Here is a 22,043-nt window from a genome sequence, read left to right as displayed (position 1 = left end):
TGGAACCAGCCCGAGCGGGAACAAACACGATAACCATGCATGAATATATTCATACACCACCAAATGAAGTACAGCTACAATGTGATGAATATGGGAACCCATCTACATTAACCTGAGCCACCGCGCTAAGGAGCTCATATTAGAATTGCCTCTTATCACACCCATTATTTCCATCATACGTCACATCCTCAATCATATCCTCAACTAACGATACACACTCTCATGTAACAATCACAAATACCGAATCGATCCGATTTCACAGGGTAGTTATTTAACGTTAGCTGACACACTTGGACTATGATAACAGTGTTGTTAAATAACTGTCCTAGGTTCACTTTGAGTTCTTGCGCAACATCTGAAAGTCAGCTAATTCACCAGAGAGCTATCTTGCTAAACTATCTCAAAAGAGTAACCACAATATGCCTTAGACAACCTACCTAGCTAAGTTAATTAATTAATTAAGCTAGGTAGCAATCAACCTAACAACTAATAGCTACGGTCCAGCTAGAGATAATATTAGAGATGCCTCAAATAATATTTGCTTCAGATAGCATAACAAGTACGTTAGCGAGCCAGCAAGCTATGTGTCATATTTCCTGGCTAGTTAGCACCAAAGCGAATAAGGAAAATATGTTAATTACAGATAACTTGACTATATAACATCATCTGCACGCATGCACGTAAATTTAACATCATATAGCTAAATAAACCGTTGTCAAAATATAATGACAACCGTTAGACGGTATTTTCGCACAACACGTGTCGGCAGCCAGCTAGCTAAATAGTTTAACGCGCTAGATGACTAATACTCTCCACCTAGTCTAACCATAGAAATAACTAACGCAATCCAGGTAGCTAAGGTTAGCTAATAAAATGGCGACAGCAGAGTGGTTAAGGTTAGAAAGCTAACCAGGTTAGGCCCCAGAAGTGTATGTTGATGCAGTCAATAACATCAACAAGCCGGCTGTCTGCATGTGAGAAACTATTTGGCAATGTTTACTTGCTTTCTAGCTACATCCAATGTTTTTGCATCACTCTACCCCGCTTTCCACCAACAGCCACCCACGTTCCAAACCATCATCAACAACAAAACTAATAACTTGTGTCTTCTCTTCTCATTTTATATTGCATCCAACTTCATACACATTGGCTAGCTAACTGAATGACTAGCAAACTCACCGTTGAATAAAAGGCATTTGGCTTGCAAGTTAACTATGCTGCAAACGTAAACTATCGAAGTTACACACCATAATGATGAAACATACAAACCTGGCGTAGTCCCGATATATTTCGAATCTCTGCAGATCTAATGTTACCTAGATATGTGAATGGACACTGAAAATGCAGTTGTCAAACACCAGTGCGATTCGCTGCTCCGTAACTAGATGGCCAGCAAAACAACGCAACCAGCTAGCCAGCTGCAGAGGCTGGTCTGTTTATAGTTAGCTAGCTATATGGAAAGCACAAACGAAAAGAAAGATATATAATATTATTAGGGAATAATGGAATGGGACTGTGGGGCAGATGTTTGTGAAATGGCTGAGTTGGGTTCTCGTTTCTTTTCATTTAATAAAAAAGAAAAATTAACTGACGTTTGCTACCTACATAGAAGGAGACTCATCCATCACTTACATACCATCAGCGGCCACTGCACTGTACACAGGCAATACAGGGGGCGGGTCGTGCGAAAACAAGGGTGTGGCTAATTTATCATATATATATATATATATATATATTTTATCATATCTGAATACAGCCCCTGAATGAACGTATTTATCAGCTCGGAGAGTAGGAGTTGTTATTAAATCACACTTCAACCCGTGATTTCTCATTTTACCCATACTTATTCATACGTTTTACCTTAAAATAAATACAGCTAATGAAAGTGTATTTTGCATACGTTTTATTGTCATACTGTACAACAATTACAATAGGCTATTACACTGATTTTTTTTTTTTTTACTTCCAATGTTTATCATTTTCACACAGTATAACCAAGCTAAATCAAACTAAATGAATAATAGGTGGATACAACGTTACTGCGTACTCATTGTATTATAATTGCATGTAGCATTATTTTTTTTCCCTATAACATTGATGTTCAGTATATTAGTATTTGTCTCGATCTGTCATATCCAAATGCAAAAAAGCATGACTTCAGGGAAGGTCAGAGAAAGTTTTGCGGGGTGGTGGACCATTCTCCTTGGGTTCTTGGTCTTTCCCCATGTCCTCAAACATCAATATCCTGTGTGCATGTGATAGAAGGGAGGGGGAAGGGAGGGAGAAGGAACCACATTTAGAGGAAGAACACAAGAAGTTCATTAGGCCTACCATTGCAGTTGCATTGCATTACCATTAGAAAGTTCATAATCACTCTTGATGCAACATTGGAGCTTCAGAGTTAGGCCTAATAGTGCTAGCAATCTATCTGAAGTCTGAAATATCTATATGTGACTCAGCTGCATACAATAACGAATCAGAATTTACACTAAGTAAAAGCTACTGTTATTAAAAATGACTATTAACATTACATGACATTGGTTGCTAACTGTTAATGTACTCATAATTTCATCAGATATGCTGACAAAATTTTCATCATTTATGCCATTCAGCTGTGCAGATATTCAGTATTTGTGTATGGAACATAGCTAATTTTAGCTTGGTCATTCAAAATACTCAACTGAACAAATTTTGTGTTTGTGTTACATATTGGTGTGGCAGATACCCTTACCTGGTGTGACTTCCATTGCTTACATTTCTACATATAGGTATTTACTGAAGGAATTTGGGTTAAGCACCTTGCTCAAGTGCTCAACAACACTGCAATATTTGACCCTGCAATATTTGGACTACTAGTCCAACTCTTTAATTACTCTTACACTTTCAAATGTATTTGCTTTGCAGATTAAATCAAGAACTCATGCACTCTTGCCTGGGTAGCATCAACAGTAAGTCTGTTACTAACACTAACCTTTTAGTGGCTAATTAGTAGATTCATTTACTGGCTGACTACACAGCAGATTACATCTGAAATCATGACTGAAATAACATGTTGGAATTTTCAGACTTACAGTCTCAATATGGCATTTCTCTTGCCCAGCATCATGCTCACAAAGTCAGTATAGCTGATGGTGTCTCGCGAAGTCCCTCCCACGACCTCTGCTATCATCTTCTTGAGCTCCAGGTGAGTCTTGGCCACGCCCAGCTTCTCCAGCATGCGCTTAAGTCCCATCATGTCTGACAAGGCAAGTTAGGAAGACAAGTTAGGACAAAATGAGTGAGAGAGATGACAAGATGAATGTGACATGAGTAGAACATGAGTAGAGCTTTAGCTCACAATCGACATGGTAGGTTTTTTTTTTGTTATTTCTTAATTTGTCAAAAGTAAACTGAAAACTCAAACTGTGCAGAGCTAGTTAATGTTGCTTTGGATTATGTTTGAGTTTCAAGTCAAACTGAAACAAAACTATGACATTCGTAGTTAGGGTGTAGGTAGGTAGAGTTTTGTATGGCATAATAAGTTGCATAAGGCAGATTTGAGCGGGCAAAGTAGGTTTAGTTGGCTAGGTTTGATAGGTACTGTGCAGCAATGATGAATACATGAATCCCTCTTGTGTTGAATTCATGTATTCATCATTAGCAACAGTGTGCAAACTTTCTTTTTCTGGAATATTTAGATACAGTTTAAAGAAAAAGCATGATTACAAGGTTATCTCTTGTTTATGCCAACTTCAATGGCAGACTCCAGAATGTACTTCAGGCGGCATTGTGCAAGACTAGTGAGTAACTGCTACTTAAGTAAAATTTACTAATGCTATTCTGTGCAACGGATAATTCTGCAACTGTTGAGCTTCTGCCTCAGGTGATGAAGGGATGCACGTATCATAATACACAAATGCATTGCATTTTACATAAACGTGTGAAGTTTTGATGAGAGTATTATTAATGCATGTTCTGATGCTGAGTACTTCTTGGCCATGCACAGTAAAGTCATGTTTCAGTTTGCTCAACCTGTATCTAAAATAACTTATGTGCAAATTGTCTAGCATAATAGGCATTCATATGAGGATTTTAAATGGATGGTGTTGTGAACGTCACTGAGAATAACATAAATAAATGTGCTTTTCATTACTGTTACCTATCTCTCCTTGGTCATTGAGATCAAACTCCACATATTTCTCTGCAGAAAGAAGAGTATATTGGCATCAGGATAGTACCCAGATGAGTTTCAAAATGTAAATTCAGTGTAAATGCTACATGACATGATTTATGACACAACATTATACTGAAATACAGACACATTTCATATGCTGAGCAGCTGATTCTGTTGCTGGCATAACCAGACTGATATTCTGAACATCGCTGTGTTTCTGAGGTGTTTTTGATTGCACTGAGACCAGTGAAGGAAGTGTATGTTATCTGAATGCCTGTTGGATTTGGTCAGACAGATCTGGACAAAAATGTGAATTCAGCATGTTATTGCATATTCGAAGAAAAAACACAAAACTGAATGGATCAACCAAGAGTGAAGTCTTTGCCATGGAAAATGTATTCTAACTGTCTCTCGGCCAAATGCCTCTGTGATCTTTGTTTGTATGCCAAAGACAAATGAACGATTCACTGCTGCAATCATATAGGGTTTTCAAGATGACATCTTAAAAGCAGTAAGAAAGCCATTTAACAGAATACACTTAAAATGTTTTTTTTTTGACAGTGTACCAATGTGCAATAATATCTGAAGACGAAACCACCTGACTGCAATTGGTCGTGTATGCTGTTTCCTCAGTCACACTGCACCACCGTAGGCCTACTGGTTACGATTATTACTCACTCTTAAAGGAATCCAGTTTGGAGCTGAGGTCCTCTTCATCTGCATATTTGGGATCATCAAGAAATGTCTTCACAAAGCAACAGAATTTTACATTTGTATTTTATGGCCTTGAGTTGCACAGTTGTTGTACATTCCAGCATGACCATTTCTGAATTTAATATGCGCAGGCTTGTGCAACTATTTATCTGTACAATTACAGTTTATTCCTGTTGTGCCTGTGACCATGATACTAAAAAATAAAGTTGATAGAAGGGATATTTGATCATAACGCCCAGTTATGCCATGGTGCATAGTGCTAGGCCTATGAACATGTTGATGTCAGAGCTACGAATTTAAACAAGATAAACAAAGACAGACTAAAGAAACAGACAGATAATTAGGCAGACAGACACACAGACACACACACACACCTGATTTATTGACTCCAGTTTTTCTTCTTGTTTGGATTTAAGAATCCCAAACGCTTTTCCACCTTAAAAGAAATTAGATACTGAATTATTCTGTTGAACTGTATTTCCTTATTTGGAGAAAAAACTGTGAAATGTATAACACTGCATAGGCAAGAAGTGAAAGGAGGAAGGAGGAAGCAGCTTGTATTGCACATGAATTAAGTTTACACTAGAGAAAGGATAGTGAATTCAGCTGTTGTGACTTGACTTGTTGTCTGTTGAGAATACTTCAGTTTAGAAAATCATACAGAAAGAAAGAGAACCTCTATGTTAGTTTCTAAATATAAAATTGATCATAAGAGCAAACTTGCTCTATTTCATAACTAACATAGTGATTGCTTCTGTGTGCTAGCCTATGTACTGTATTCCTCTCTTTAGTTCAAAGTTAACCTCCAAGGAAAGTTTCAGAAAACAAAATTTTAACAAGATTCTAACAAGATATCTGACTAAATTCAGTTCAGCGGTTTCAAATTGAAAGCAGACACCAAGTTAAGCTGAGGCTCATACACAGACACCCATTCATCTACACACACACTTATACATGCACACAGATATTTCTATGCCCAAACATAATCTCACATGTATGCCGAAACACATTCACATTCATACACATACACATGCACATGCATGCACACAGACACACACACACATGCAAACATAAAATGACACGCACATGCGTGCTCACGCCTACACAATGCATTTAACGTCAGTGAAAAACCCAAGTAACACTTTAAAATAATTTAAGCTGAAATCTGAATTTCTATTACCTTAATACTTTTCTGATGATGTGTGCATGAAGACACAATAAACATAAACAGAATTAATTAGCGTACTGGTTGTAAGTCAATTGTTTCCACCCAGGAGGAACTGACTGTGCACGGTGCCTAACAGTGAAGTACACATACAGTACAATACATGCATTCTTGTTTGACTTTCCACCTTGGTTTTGACAGGTATTTTTGTGTTAGAAATAACCCAGGAAACATTAGAATTGATGCAATGCTCTGAATCTTGTCCACACTGCAACACAGCCAGAGCTAAAATTATCAAGAATTATCATGAAAAAAACCTGAGAATATTATCATTTGAACATGAGAAGTGACTTCCACAGCTCAGCATTTAACAAATTGATATGTAGATAAAAGACTCATGTGATAGTGGATTTTCAGCATATTGACAATTCATTAGTTCCTGCATTTCTGCATTGCAGTGCACAAGCACGAATTAGAGGAACTACAGGAAATAAGCACCCCCCCCCCCCCCCACACACACACACACATACATATAAAGTATATATATGCACAAAGTCAGCTGGAACAAAGAAAGAAGAGGGACATTACATATCAAAGAGATATAAGGAACAACAACACAGTGAAATAGACATGGAAAATAGACGTCTGCTGTCAAAGAAGAGAGATAGAGAGAGGGAGAGAGAGCGAGAGAGATTAAGAAGAGTTCATTGAAATTATAAAATAATTTACCCTGTACATTTTTGTCCATGTCTGTCTTCTTGTGTGAATGAGAAAATAAGCGAGTTAGACAGGAGAGACAGAGTAAGCAGGGTAGAGACACGAAGAGGCTGGGTCAAGAGCTAATACTGAAAGTGTCAAAGCCTTTGTGGTGTGCCTAAATAGAGAGGCGTAGAGGAAGTGTGAGAGTTAATGTTAGAATGTGTTGGTCATTGCTCAAGTTCTCCTCTCACATGCAGTGAGACCTAAACTGGGTGCAAGCCTGGAGAAAGCAGGATCAGAAATCAAGCAGAGGGACCTCATGCTTAGCTTCATAATAGGCAAAATATACACAAACACTCACATGGACACACACACATTCATACAAACACACACACGCGCACACACACACACACACACACACGGATACCTGCACACACACACACACACACACACAAACACGCATACTTGCACACACACACAAACACGCATACTTGCACACACACACACACACACAATCATGCACATGGTTGTTAGCAATGGAAGAAAGGAGAAAAGGAAGGAATGATATAGTATAGAGTTAAACCATGAATACCATGACAGGTCTTCCTCATCATAAAAGATACATAAAGTCATTTGAAATGCCAGAATGACTTATCTCTCCAGTGTCCTCATTGTTTGTGGCTCTGGCAGTGTGGGGGTGTGCTGCAGCTATCAGACGTGCAATGAAGGCATGCATCCCCACCTCCTCGCTAAGGTATCAGCACACTTTAAAATGTCTATGGCATGGAATCACACTGCCTCTGGGGCTGGACAGAGAGAAGGCAGCACACAGTCTAAAGGGCAGGAAAATGCATTTTACTGGTTTGTTGAAAAAGAAAAGCTGTTGTTTCTTTTGAGTTTTACCATCCCTCCATGAAAATAAACCCACCTTAAGAGAACTGAAAAAATGGTCCAGGTTAGGTCCTGCTAAAACAGAAAGAAGTTGGGGTTAGGAAATAGGTCAGGGGCAGGGATAAAAGAAGCCACAGTCTCAGTTGATTGAATAGAAAAAAAATGCTAGAATGTCACGACTTCAAATTGTAACTATTGCCTGTAACAACCTTTTGGAGCTGGTTCTCTCTCCATTGTCCAACATGCTACACTTCAGCAATGAAAAGGGGTTCAGCCTCTTCCCTCCTGACATCCAGGATCAGCGGTGTGTCTTGATGGTAGGGTCATATCTGAAATGGGTCTGCTCACCCTGTTGTAAGTGATGTACCTTGCTCCTTTTGACCCACATGATATTATTCCTTACAAAACGTTCTTTAAATATACATTTCCAGACATACAATTCCATTGCTATTCTACTGTGTGATATCTTGGCAAATAGACTCATTCAGGGTTACTTGTATGACCCACAATTATCATATTTACCCATGAAAGTAACTGGATTTTTATCAGAGAAATTTTAGTGAAGTTTGGCCTTACCATGACGTCACATCTGGGTTACAGGTACATGTCCTTCTGATACGAGGGGCAATGCTCCAACAAACTATTTTCTTCATTGTTTCCCCAGTTTGAATGGGATTCACTGTAACGTTCTGTGCCTGATTCAGTTATGTATTACTGAAATTCATTACATTTACATTTACATTTATTCATCTGGCAGAGGCTTTTATCCAAAGTGACTTACAAATGAGGTAGAATACAACACAAGCAAAAAAACCATAAGGTGTCAACAATATTAGAAGCGCTGTATGACCAGGTTTCAATGGTTGGCCAGATAAGGATACAAGCTAGCTGGTAGAGATAACAAGTGTTAAACCAATAGATTGTATTTTTTTTTTTACTTTACAAGTTTAGTCGGAAAAAGTTTTGAGACAGAAGAAATTCCTTTAAGGCGTAGTGTTTCAGGCGCTGAGTGAGAGCGGAAGAGCTGTGTCTTCATATGTTTCTTGAAGACAGAGAGGGATGAAGTGTGGAAGTTCATTCCACCATCAGGGGACAATGGCAGAGAAAGTTCTGGATGGTGATTTTGCACTGTGATGCGATGGGACCACCAGACACCATTTGGTAGCAGAGCGTAGCAGGCAGGAGGCAACATAGGCTTGCAGTAGTGAGTTCAGGTAGGTAGGTGCAGTTTTGTTGGTCCTGTGTGCAAGCATCAAGGTCTTGAACATAATACAGGCAGCTACAGGGAGCCAGTGGAGTGAGACCAAGAGAGGTGTAATGTGAGCCCTTTTTGGTTGGTTGAAAACCAGACATGTAGCCGCCTTCTGTATCAACTGCAGAGGCTTAATAGTGCATGCAGGTAGGCCAGCCAAGAGAGCATTGCAGTAGTCCAGTCTTGAGATGACCAGAATTACATGCACCACCACAGCAGTTTACAGTCCAGCGTTCCCCACAATCCTAGCATGTCAAAGGGGTTAATGTTATGTTACTAGTTAGGGTCTAATCAAACAGAAACCTGATTGACTGGTAAGGAGAACTGAAAGCAGAAGCTGAGCTGTAAGTCCACTGAAATGGGAGGATAGATTTAAAGAGAGTGAAACAAAGTGACTGGAATCTACAACGCTGCTAAAGATGAACAGGGCAATGCCTCTGTGTAATTATTTACTGCTATTAATTCTAATGATAATCAGTGGACCTCCTACGTGCTTCAGTAAGTATTTGTTGTTTCAGTCCACATAACTCCAGTGTGACATGCTTTAAAATCTGAAAGTGTATGTAATGTAGGGTATGGTTCAATTTTATTCTGTATAGTCCATTGGAGAGAGGAACTTGATCATTAATGTGAAAATGTCGAAAATTAATGATGTTGTACATTAAGAATTATGATTACCACAATTGCTGCTAGTAAAATAAATTCAATACACCTACTTTGTAATGTGCAGTGACTAGCTTCGTTGAGTAAACAGAAATACTGATGGTGATCAGCAAGTTAGTCCTGTCACTTCTGCTGTGAGAAGCCTTTGTTTGTGGTACCTTTTATAATGACATACTATCATTATTTTTTCCTGACCAATTTATATAACAATAACTTCAAATGTAATGTATGGAAAAGGGAAAAGAGCATGTGGAATAAGATAGAGGCAATTATGTAATATAATGTTGGTTATTTGACACACGAGCATTTAGAAACATTTTCCAAACTTCACCAAGGCAACTATTTCATTTTTTTCTTGGTCCATTCCATAATTGTGTCAAATCAAATTTTATCAAGGCTTACAGAATGCAATGTTGTAAATTTTCAAAAAAAAAATATATATATATAGCTAATGAGATAAAATAGCAGTCCCTCCTTGCTGTGACAAAGCCAACATTGCAATAGCAGGAAACGTGTAATGAATTCCTATGAATGATACCTCTTCAGACTTCGAAAATGGCATCTGTGCAGCAGGGAACACTGTGGATGGTGGCTCATTTAATATTTTTTCTCTTCCTCTCCCTTAAGCTGAACTGCACATTTCCTGTAAAGAGGTTGTTATGCCTGTAGTGTCCACTGCTTTGGGAGGCATTGCAGAACTTCCCTGTTTTTTTCCAGCTGTCAGTACACAATCAGGCCAGTACAGAATGAAATGGACTAGAAGCACATCAGCAAACCAACAAGATATAGTTCTGACCTGGCCAAAGCAGGCTCTGGGGTCAGGCCTGGAGCCCTCATTGAGGGCCCGAGCAACCCTTCAGTGGGGAGAGGAGGGTGCGAAAGTGGGGAACATGTCTCTCTCCTTAAAGAATGTAAAAAAATCTGATAGGGGATCGTACACCTGTGAGATCTGGGATGGATGGGACTGTGTGATGATCAGTAATGTCACTTTAAAGGTCAAAGGTAAAGGACATTCATTACCTCTTAAGTATTTTATTTTTGCTTGTGATGTTTTTGATGAATTGGAAGAATAAATAAGTTGTTTGTTTAATATTAGCCAATATTAGCCTACCACTTAATCTCCTTTCCTCTAATTATAATACATGCTCTTTGAGCAGTACTTGTATTTAACATAATATTTATTTCCTCTTTTTCCATGAAGATTGTGCAGTTGTACCCTCTATCAAGGCAGTGGTGAACACAACAGTTACCCTACCATGCACTGTTATGAGTAAGCCAGGAAATACACAAACTCCAGAGGTCAGGTGGAAATTGGTTCAGGGAGATCATATGCCCCTCATACTCCAATACCCTCACACAAATACCTCTCAAAACTCCTATGCTCCAATTCCTCTGCGAGGAAGGGTGAGACTGTCAGGGGACCCCAAGGCAGGTAATGCATCATTAACCATATCTGGGCTGGAATACAGTGATACCGAATGGTACAGGTGTGACATTCACGTGGGGAAGCAACATCACTGTAAAGATATGAAGCTCGTTGTGAGAGGTGGGTGCTCGTGTGTCTATTTGCCTGACACTCTCTGATAATGTGTGCCACTGTCGTGGCATACATGAATTTTCTTTGGGCATCCTGTTGTGTATGCTTGTGTATGTGCACCATTATAACTACTTGTATCATCACTATTTGCTGGATTGAGCTAGGATTTTGACTGTGCCCTTCTCATCCTAATTCATTGCAGACTTAGAATCAGAAGTGATCATGACAAGCTCACCAAATGTAACCAGTGCAATAACAGGTAAAGAACGCTACATTGTTGTCTGACGTATAAGTCAGTCCATAGCTGTATGCAGGACGAGCAAGGCCTCTTGTCACTATCACAGCCTATTGCAATGTTATTCATCACCATGCAGTTGCAGTGTGTATTAATCATGTATAAATCATTACTGTGTAAATGTGTTCCTGAGTTTTTTTCTATACCGATGATTACCACAGATACAATAGTGAAGGAGGAGGCCAGTGGAAGTGTGGTCATTGTGGTGACCTCAGCTGTGTCTGTGTGCATTTTCATTGCTATGGCGGGATTAGCAATTTACATCAGACGCCGCCAGCATATACACTCAGGTACAAACATATACTATGAAGTTCTGTCAGAGTAAGATATGTTTTTATATTGTGTTTGTGATCTTCTGATACAGTTCAGAGGTTAAAAGGGAAAAATACAAGGCAGTTGTGTCATAAAGCAAAATACAGCATAGACACAGATGTAATTATCAGTGGGCAGATGAATGAATTGTACAGAGAAAAGTGAATAAATCCAGGAATGCTTTACTACCTGCTGAAATAGGGGAACCCTCAACATATTATTCACATTGCATGCATAGATTTCAACAGAAATCCATGTAAATGACTTGATCAGAATATATATGAAAAATATATGCTATATTGTGTATACAAAGTGGATATGCAGTTTCTTCTTTAATTCTAGTGACAGGCACAAAGTGAAGGCTCATTCATTCTTTAATAAGAACTACTTAAGAGAGATTCTTTTAGTAATGGTGGATCTCTTCTGTCTATCGGGAAGAAGAGGAGCTTGCAGACAGCCCTTACGAAGATATACACTGTCAAAACTCAGGTAGGCCACTTTGGTGGATGAAATGCAAGAATGAAATGCCAAACAACAGCAAAAATTTGGCAAATTCATGGACACCAGAACCAGCCTGTGACGGAGTGCTGTGGGGTGACTGCTCTCACCCTTCGCTACACAGCCTAAGATAACACTACGTGTGATTGGATTATCTAAAATTTAAGCAAATAAAGTAACTTTGGTTAAAGGTGTATGTGTAGCTCTGCTTATGATAACAACACCACCATCAACAATAACAATAATCACAATATGTCTACTACTACAACCACTACTACTCCTACTACTAATATTCTTGTGAAAAATGCAACCTTGATTAAACTGGTGTCAGATCCACAATGAAAATTAGGCCACAAAAATCTCATCAAAGGTTACTGATATCTCAGTACAGCTCTCTAGATTAATTTCCACAGACAATACTTTGTGTCTCTTTCACATTGCATTAATAATCCAGGTGAATAAGGTTTCACCAAGCTATGGTAATGATGGAAAATGAGGAAAGTTGAATACAGCAACCCATACATTACAATGATTATCCTAACTTTCATAGCTGGCTGTGACAAAGATTTGTTTTACAGACCAAATTTTCTTAATGAATGCACACACTTACAAATTCATAACATAAATAAATGGATTCTCTTCACATTTTCTGTGACTGATGAAAAATTCATATTTATTACCAGCCTGTCTGAGTTTATTTTACATGTCATTGCTACTTAACAAGTGTTTACCTCTCTTTGTAAGCAATTACCCATATGAAATGTTAATATTAACATGGGCTTAAGGGTAAAATGGAGCTAAGACATACTTCTGTCAGAGGTTTACCACTTCTTTAAAGCCTTTTTAACCAAAAACGTCTCTTTTCTCCTCTGCAGATGTTTTGCCCTGTACTCTCTATGTTCTTGCTCAGGGCGAGTCACAGGAAGAAACCTTGTGAGTTCATGCATTGTGCTGACGTATAGTGCCACACCATTTAATTTCACTCCTCCCACTCACAGAAACAATACAGTAGGAACAATACTGTGACACTTCACCAACAGCCATCTTTTCACATTGTCTCATGGGATTTTGTGTTTTTGTTTGTTTTGTTTTTAGCAGCTGAAAGCCACAGAGAAGAGAAGCCAGATCTTATGTTACCTTTAATGGTTCTCTCTTGTTTTCTGCCCAGAATCATGGCTATAAAGTCCCCCTCCAAAACACACACACACACACACACACACACACACACACTTTTTTGGTTACTAACCGGATATGGCCTTTTAAATATAGATGTGCCTGTTAAGATGTTATAAATGTTATATTTAAGTATATGTCTAACAATTGGTCATGAAAGTATTACATTTTCATATCATATTTCAAACACATTTTCTAATAAAAATAGCTTTGGCATATTTTGCATATATACATGTATATATTGCATAATACTGATTATCACAGTATTTCACAGACATGCGTGAACCCTGCTTTGGGGGTTTGTCTCTGCTAGCTGTTATCAATTAATTACATCTGATTGCTGCACCTCTGTCATACATCTTGCAAGATCATGGTCACACATTAAAGTGTATGTGGGGAAACTGTATTAGAGCAATTAATAAAGACCTCTTATGTATAGCCCTTTTGCTCTCTATCTGTATCTATATCTATATCTGTTGCTCTCTATATTTCTGCTATTTTACACGTGCCTGGAGTAATATAGAAGACTCAGATGGAGCCAAGTAAATAAGGCCGTTCTTTAGAAGTACTTATTTGTGTCACATTAGAAAAAATAGGATGCCATGGAATAAATACAACAATAAATCATATTCCTTTCAAAACCCGTATCAGTACAACTGCTGATTGTCTTTCCCTCCCAAATGTTGATGTGGAGACACCGACTCAGTCAGTCAGCTTGGCTGGTTTTATTTCCGTGCCAGGTATCATTTCTGTAACTGTGGCTTCACTGTAGCTGTCCCCTGCTCATGCTGTTTCATGTGAACTTAACAAGGACCGGACCTAGTTTCATGTTCAAGACTTGAAAGTGGCCCATTGTGTTCTTGTGAGTGAAGTTCATAATTACGAAGATGACACTAACAACAAATGTTTTTCAACAGTAAAGAGTCAGGAGGAGAGGGGTCGAGGGCAGACAGTGTCATGATTGGAGAGCATAAATGGTATTGACCATTTGCAACTGGTCTTGTTCTGAGCTCCCTCTCTCTGCCCTGCTGTAGGCTGGCTCTCCACACTCTTCATAAAGAGGCACCTACAGACACAAGAAGAGAGACATCAGTGGCAGAGTGTCCAATCACTGTAGCGCATGAGTCCTTCTTATTGCAAACCATGCACAGGATTATCCCATTAAGGGATTGTCCTGAAAATACAAAGTTAAATAAATGTTTACTTGTATTCAGGACCGGGGATTTGGTGATTGAAAATAAATGATAGCAAATAAATAAATTAATGAGTTACTCACATTGCTGACCATCCTAGTATTGCCATATACACATTCTATAAGAGAAATAGTTGAGAGACAGAAAAAACAAGTATTACAAACTTTAAACTTGCAATAAAAATTAGTAATACTCTTTTCCGGTATATATGTACTATATATTATCTATGTGCAGTCAGTGGTAACAGCAACAACAACCTTTTGAAACTTTATTTAGGCATAAATCTTAAGATTATTCCCACACAGTTTGTATTTCTCACAACCAAAGCAAATACATAAATCATTGAGTCTGAGTTTGATGGTGACATTTATCTAAAATGGAAACATCCCCTTGCATAGAGGAATGTTGAGTTTCCCCAGGTATGACTGGCTAGTCACTTCCTACCAATCTCCAGATCATTACTGGGCAACATGCCTGCATTCTGCTCACCTATAGCACTGACTCCAGACAGGAGATTTATTGTACATCAGGAATGTAAAACCTCATTTTTAGAGGGTCATACACAAACTGGATTTTACTCCAATTCTGTTAGGATAATTGAGTTAATTAGTTGATGAGCAGTGCCAACTGCAAGCCACACATAGCCATCCAGAAGTGGCATACCAGTGTTTGCTTCTTGACACCTCTTCCAATAAATTCCCACACCAGCAGCACAGAGCGCCAGTGCCAGTAGAAGGACACAGAACACTGCGATGGTCACAGCATGCGGCACTAACACAGAGAGATACACAGAGAGAGACAACCCATCACCATCAAACAGTAAAACTTAGAGCAGAGGTAATCTGCAGTCACTTTGGCACTGAGGCTGGAACTTGGCTAGGTACATGAATTTGAATGACAGAAAAGTACTTCTTTATCACACATCACTGTAGGTCAGTCAAAGTTGTGAAAATCACTGGGTATCAAAAACAGTTATTTGGTTCAAATTTCAGGGCAAATGTAGTTAAACTGAACTGCAGCCACAAGGTAATGTTGTAAAGACACTGCAGAGACATTCGAAGTCTGGAATCTGTGGAGTGGAATGTAGAATGAAGCAAATTCCTACCATGTTGAATTGGCCACCCTTGTCTGGCTTTCTCCACTCCTTCCCTCAGCACAATGCACGCAACCGTCTCTGAGGCCTGAAGTTCTGGGACAAACAGCTGAGAAATTAGAGTGTTGTTTCTTTGAACAATGGCGCCGCCCTGTTGATGGCCTACTGCGCTGCGACTCCACGTCAAATTCAGGTCTTTGTCGCAGCCGTCCGCACACGTAAGGGAGCAGGTCAAGGTGTAATTGAAGTTTTGCTGAGAGTCACCAGTGTGGTCTGCAGTCACTAAGGGGGAAAAGGAAGAGAGTCAATATTGAGGAATAAAGCCTTACCTCTCCACTTTAACTGATGTTTCCTGATCAGTCTTCCACAAAATTGCTATCATGCATCATATAGGGTGGGATGGAGTGTGAATAAATTTTCACCCCCACCCAACTATATGCATTAGAAATAATCAGTGCACAATTTATATAATGCAGACGTGTACATAAACACTGATTTACCAACAATTACTTGTATCTCATTCGCATGCTTATGGGTATACAGTGCTAAGTCCAATTTAAAGCTTGACATCAGCGTGGAAATAGCCAGCAGCTGTAGTTTTTCGCTATTTTTTAATTCATTATCCTATTATCATAACATATTTGATAATTTAAAACTCGATAAAATACAGAAATAAAGTTACTAAACCCCTCTAACGTGGATGCAGGTGGTTACAGCACATCTCTGAGTAAAGGATTTATGAACCTTTCAACCCCTTGGAATGTCTTCTACTTACCCTCCAGTAAATGCAGCAGTATTCTTCTATGTGTCGAGTTGAAGCCTGAGCCGTTGACATGTACGCACTGGTAGTACCCAGAATGCGCTGTCGTTGCTGCCTTTATTATGAGCGAAGAGTCTGGATTCATTGTAAACCCCGGGAGCTCTCTGCTGTCCAGTTCTGTGACGTCACCGTCGGGGGACTGACTAAACAGGGCCTTCCCTCCCAAAGACCACACCAGTCTTCCTCCCACACCAGGAGAGGTGCAGTCGGCGCAGGGCAATGTCACTGACCCTCCCACTGCTGCAAACATCTCCTCTACACCATCTGGGATAGAAGGACATAGAAAGGAGGCATATACTCTAAGCTACTCAGAAAAGATCAAATATGGGCACACTACAGAATAAGACAAATGGCATCTTTCTGTTATGTTGCTATTAATCTCTCTCAACCCCAGAGAATGGCAGTGCTATTACAGCCGCCATGCAGAGCCCCATGGCTGCAGGATGTTTGTACAGCATATGTACTGTATATGTAGAGTGGTTATGGTTTACAGGGCCTGATCTCATTACCAGTCTTCACAGACATGGAAGATACAACTGCCCTCATATTCAAATACCCTGGCAGAACTGTCACTTTTACCCGCAGTGATGTGAAAGTCACTGAATGTTCCAAACAAGAAGTAAAAGTCCTTCCCATGAATAGATGGGTTTTTTTTTTTATGAATTATTAGACCATTTGATTAAAGAAAGTCATGACAACTCTGACCAACTCTTTTCATTTTGGTGGTTTTAGAAAAACTATAAAACCATGTCAGTATCACTTCAATAAATTCAAGGCACAGGAAGTGAGACACAGAATTACTACACTTCCATTTTCTCTGCTTTAGTGCTTGCATTGCATGATTCAGCCCTGTCTTGCATGTTACTCACTACAGAGAATAGTTACTTTTCTACCTTTTCAAACACCATTTTGACTTTCCAAAATGGATGGATTCCTCTTCAGTTTAAATTAACTTAACATTTTGCATTGTTGCTGCATGTAATCCACTTAAATTAACACATTTTTAGAATTTTTATTGTAATACTTGATATTTTTGATGTTTTCTAAGAAGCAGTAAAAAGCATTTGAAAAATGCTGCTGTTTTTTCATAATCCTAGCATGCAGAGGATACTATAAACACAATATTTATACTCAGTGCATGCCCAATATGTATAGTTAAGGATAAACTATGTATACCTGTATAAACATTATTCCTGCTTATACAGCTATTTTGTATCTTGATTAGTTGCAATTTAATATGCAGAACAATAAAACAGAAAACATTTCTGAAAAACAGAACATTCTCTTTGTTTTTGAATTGTGTCTTTCGTTAGCTGTCCGTATCAGACATAAGAAGCAGGTGTAGCTTGGCTTTGGTCAGGTACACTTTTCCACAACATTCCAGAATGCCAAACTTTGAATACCTGTGAGTGTGGTGATATAGCTGTATGTGGCCTTCACTTCTGTCCCCTCGGTCAGCTGACACTTCCAATGCCTTTTATGGTCTGTCCTTCGGAGTGTCAACGTCAAAACGGAGTAGCAGGGAGATATTCTGGAGATCTTATACCTGTCACCCTGTAGCTTAGTGCCCATTTCACTCACCCAGTGCACACTCATCCCGCTGTGGTTACACCACACATAGCCAACGGCGGTAGTCAGGTAACAGTGCAGAGAGGTGCTCGTGTGTGTGTTCAGGGGAGTGCTTGGGGTCACTGTGACTGGTTGGGAAAAAATGCATTAGCCATTTACATTTACAAGTAGTTATTACCCAGAGCAATGTATGGTGCTTCCTTTTTGTTCATTATTGAGAAACACAATGAAAACAGCACTTTTTGCTGCAGCAAAACTAAAAAGTAAACACCCCTTTTTACCCCTTGAGTCATTACCCCAGAGTCCTAAGCCCAAACCCTACATTACTGACAAATTTCACTCACCCACAGATACATATTAACATCCTCTCAGATGTCATTGTATGCATAATTCATAATCTATGTATTTTTAAGAAAAACATCTTGATTTGTATGAGACACTGTTCTCAAGTGCTGTTGCTGTTAATAATGAAAACCATATGAACGTACTGATGAGCAGCTGAAGAGTTGTGGTTGCATTGGTGGCTTCATCTTCACAAATGTACTGTCCACCGTCCTCTGTCCTCAGGTTTGATATGTGCAGAGCGCAGTCTTGACCCACCCGCAGTCTCATGGTTCTCTCCAAGTCATTTGCTATCACCTTCCCAGACTGGACCACATCCAGAAAAAAGTCAAACCTTTCCTTCAGCTTCCAGGCTATTGTTGAGCAGGATCTGTGGACATTTGTGCCACAAGGCAGAGCCACGTGGTCTCCTACAGAAGAGAAGACTATTGTCCCAGCTGGGAGAAGAGAGGGCATCGTATCAGAAAGTAAAAAGACGGTAAAAACTAGATGTACAATGAGACAAAATTCAATGCAGAAAATGAGAGCGTAGGGTATAACAGAAAAAAAGATATGTACAATAGTGCCACATTAGATATTGTATCATATACAGTACTCATTGGTAGAACATACAAGATCTGAACCCTCACTTAAAATGCTAATACCCATTCTTACATATTGCCATCTAAGACAGTACTCTTTGACAGTGAAATAAATAGTGAGTCTATCATACTCAAGCATACTCAACAGCTAATTACCAGATGATTTGCATCCAAATCCTGCCAGCAACACACCCAAGAGACACATGCTTACATACAAACCAGCCATTTTCAGTCTCTCTCTTCCTTCTCTTCTTAATGTGTCATTTCCTTTGGTCAGCTGTATTTATATAGATGCATTCATAACCCATGCCCAGGAAATGACAATCTTGTCCTTGTGATTGCTTCCCCTAACTTCTGTAAAAGAGGAGAAATGCCAATGTATATAATCTCTTCTTATTTTTCCTGCTCTTAAAATTGTCCCACACTTAACCCTAAAAATAATGTGAAGGTAAACCCCAGCACTCTTTCAGTTTACATCACTCACTCTGTCCTCTAATCCTCATGTTTCCATCGTCTTTCTTTTCTCTTGTCAGTCTTTGCATTGTATATCCTCACTCACTTTTTGTATCTGCATTGTATTCTCTAAGCTTACGCAGCATCCCATCTCTTTCACTGTTTCTTGCCTTATCTCTGTCTCTGACCTGAACATATTGATTGAAATATTGGTGAGACATGTCAGCACTAAGCCAGAGGTATGTAGCTACAGCATTTCTTTCTGTGTTTCTGCCATTTTTAAATATGGATAAAAGTAGTAATGTGTACACAATGGAGGCCATGTTAACATAAGAGGTCATTGCAAACACCAGTTGAGGAGTTGATGCAGAGTACGGTAACAGTAAAATGATTGGATCATGGGGGGGGTTCACTGTGTATTGGGGAAAGAGAGGTAAACGAGACAGAGTCGAAGTTCCCTCCCTTGCAGTTATCGATGAGTAAGCTTGTTGGTGAACTTGGGCAACTACTACCTCGTGACTCTGGTGCCTGTGATCGGTGAGTAATAGCTTAGAGATCAGCCTGTCCACCTTAATGCTGTTTTGTCCAACAAGCACTCATTTATGCTTCTTCTCTGTCTTTCTTTTGTCCAAAACTCCAAAGACCGAAATCCCATTTCCTTGTGATAGAGATCCAAACCTCTTGAGATGAGGTGAAGTCTGAGAAAAACACACCCTTGTTGGTATAGTCAAAAAAAAGTATACAAAACTGTGTTTAACCAGTGGGAGGAGTCAAACTTGTCCAAAAACTATGTAATCTCTACTCAGGTTTGACAAAAATGTCCCTGTTCTCATACTCGTTTCATAAGTTATGTGTACACACATTTGCTATACTTGTGTTGCAGTGTACTACACCCTAGTAGATGATGTTATTCTTTTGTATTATGAAAAGATTTTATAGCTAAAGATTTATAGCTTTTGCATAGCAAATTCCTTCAAATGTATATTATGCAGGATAGTGACTTTCAACTCCATTCCAAGTACAAATACATAATTGACTCAAATACATACATCCTACTGTCTAGTACTTTCTCTGTATCATCTTGAAGTTGTGGAGCTTCTTTTGCTAATTTTACAGGCACTGGTTTCTATTTACCTCTACATGATCTGTACATTTCACACTGATCTTGCCATTATTACAGATATGATATAATAAAGCTAAGAATCACAAATTAATAATAACTGGCTATTATGTCCAGCTGATTAGCTGATGTGCAACTCTTACATCCATCACAGTATAGTATCTTGGTGAGTGCAGCACTGAGAACACAGAATAGTGAGCATCTTACTTTGGAAGCATTGTGCCATGTTCTCATCTATTGCTCCATACTGCCCCCTGCCTTTCTGTCTGTGTACTGTGCAGCTTTTCATCTTGTTGTGTATCACTTCAGTAATACAGACCAAGACCAAGTTAGGAAACAGTTGAATGTGTCATGTGATTTTCATATGAAAGTCAAAGATATAAATAAATAAAACACGTTTCAATTAAAGTGATGCATATTCTCAAGCATGTCATACTTTAATAGACCCTACAGGTATAGTACCTTTAATCCCCAAATTCATGTGACTGGTGAGAACTGCTGTAAATAACTGAAAAAAGGTGGCTTCCTTCACAACCAAAAATACAGTAGTCAGCCTCAGAGGAACACATGTATTTACAGTTTTTATTGATAAATCTTTGCTGTTGGATTATGTTTACACAACGCAGAGAATCTGCCAGTTTTGACCCAACAATTTATGAACAATCTGTTGGTACTGCGTTACGGTAAGATAAAAAGTAGTTTATAATCTAACTAGGTATATGTGCAGCACTGAAAAATCTTGAAAAGTGAGCAATAGAGGGGGAATTGTGCTGATATTATTTAATCCCTTAGCCAGCTTGACATGCAAAGCAATTGACATGGGTTAAACATGATTGAAATATACGAAGTGCTGTTTGCCCATTGAAAAGCCTGTTTCAAAACGAACAAGGAATGAATCAACATCTCTGCATAAAAAGGTAATATGTGTACAAGGAACAACACAGGATAAACATTAATGCTGTAAGGCTGAGTACTAGGCTAGTACTTTACATTTGAAGCTGAGTAGGCACACTCACTTTGGGGCAGCAGAATGGTGCATGTTGTAATTTTATGCTCCGTTCTTCACAATTTGGGGTATCTGTCAGCAAAATATTATATAAAACAAGAAATTTATCAAACGTAAGTTGCAGCATAATCCTAATATCTTGGGTTGAGCAACCTCAGTGGCTGGGCATTGGAATCAGCACTGGGATAGAAGAATGGGTACAGTGTTTCTGTGAATTTTTCTCCTAAGTAGGAGAACAGGGGACTCATGTCCTCAGTATTGTAAAAGGACAACTGCCCTGCCTCGTAATCTAGGTACACACCAACCCTCCTCACGTCCTTGTTACCCACAGTCCAGTATCCATTGTCAGTGGACAGCACCACCCAGCCATCCCGCTCTGCTGTCTCACCAGCTACACCCAGGTCCCAATCTGCCTGGTCTCCAACATCCACCTCCCAGTAGTGTCGGCCCGAGGAGAAGCCACATTTAGCCAGTACACAGGGGCTGAACTCAAAGCGGGCCTCCCCAGCAGGTA

The 22,043-nt window shown here is 39.2% G+C and overlaps 1 protein-coding gene and 2 long non-coding RNA genes across 3 annotated transcripts; 2 read left to right on the top strand and 1 right to left on the bottom strand.

Annotated features, from left to right (window-relative positions):
* Positions 1–1,990: 1,990 nt before the first annotated feature.
* Positions 1,991–6,863, bottom strand: LOC118784962 (allograft inflammatory factor 1-like). Its single transcript, XM_036539463.1, has 6 exons — positions 6,762–6,863; positions 5,242–5,303; positions 4,832–4,898; positions 4,139–4,180; positions 3,072–3,237; positions 1,991–2,245 (listed from the first exon to the last, which is right to left on the bottom strand). The coding sequence occupies exons 1-6, from the start codon at positions 6,778–6,780 to the stop codon at positions 2,158–2,160; spliced, it is 444 nt and encodes a 147-aa protein (XP_036395356.1). The 5' UTR covers positions 6,781–6,863; the 3' UTR covers positions 1,991–2,157.
* Positions 6,864–10,964: 4,101 nt separating this feature from the next.
* Positions 10,965–11,584, top strand: LOC118784035. The gene is made up of 3 exons (XR_005005223.1): positions 10,965–11,083; positions 11,277–11,333; positions 11,531–11,584. It is a non-coding gene; the product is annotated as an uncharacterized LOC118784035 (long non-coding RNA).
* A 533-nt stretch (positions 11,585–12,117) lies between these two features.
* On the top strand, positions 12,118–13,442 carry LOC118784034. The gene is made up of 3 exons (XR_005005222.1): positions 12,118–12,170; positions 13,055–13,112; positions 13,275–13,442. It is a non-coding gene; the product is annotated as an uncharacterized LOC118784034 (long non-coding RNA).
* The last annotated feature ends 8,601 nt before the right edge of the window (positions 13,443–22,043 follow it).

Source organism: Megalops cyprinoides, chromosome 10 (genome assembly GCF_013368585.1).
Source record: "Megalops cyprinoides isolate fMegCyp1 chromosome 10, fMegCyp1.pri, whole genome shotgun sequence".
NCBI lineage: Eukaryota > Metazoa > Chordata > Actinopteri > Elopiformes > Megalopidae > Megalops > Megalops cyprinoides.
Note: the sequence above shows the minus strand (reverse complement) of the source record. Positions and strands in the feature narration are given on the sequence as shown.

Excerpts from the sequence above, each read along its gene's own strand:
- LOC118784962 (XM_036539463.1), bottom strand. Across the intron at positions 3,238-4,138 it reads CAATGACCAAGGAGAGATAG|ACATGATGGGACTTAAGCGC; the intron begins GTAACAGTAATG and ends TTGCCTTGTCAG. Across the intron at positions 2,246-3,071 it reads AGAAATGCCATATTGAGACT|GATATTGATGTTTGAGGACA; the intron begins GTAAGTCTGAAA and ends ACATGCACACAG.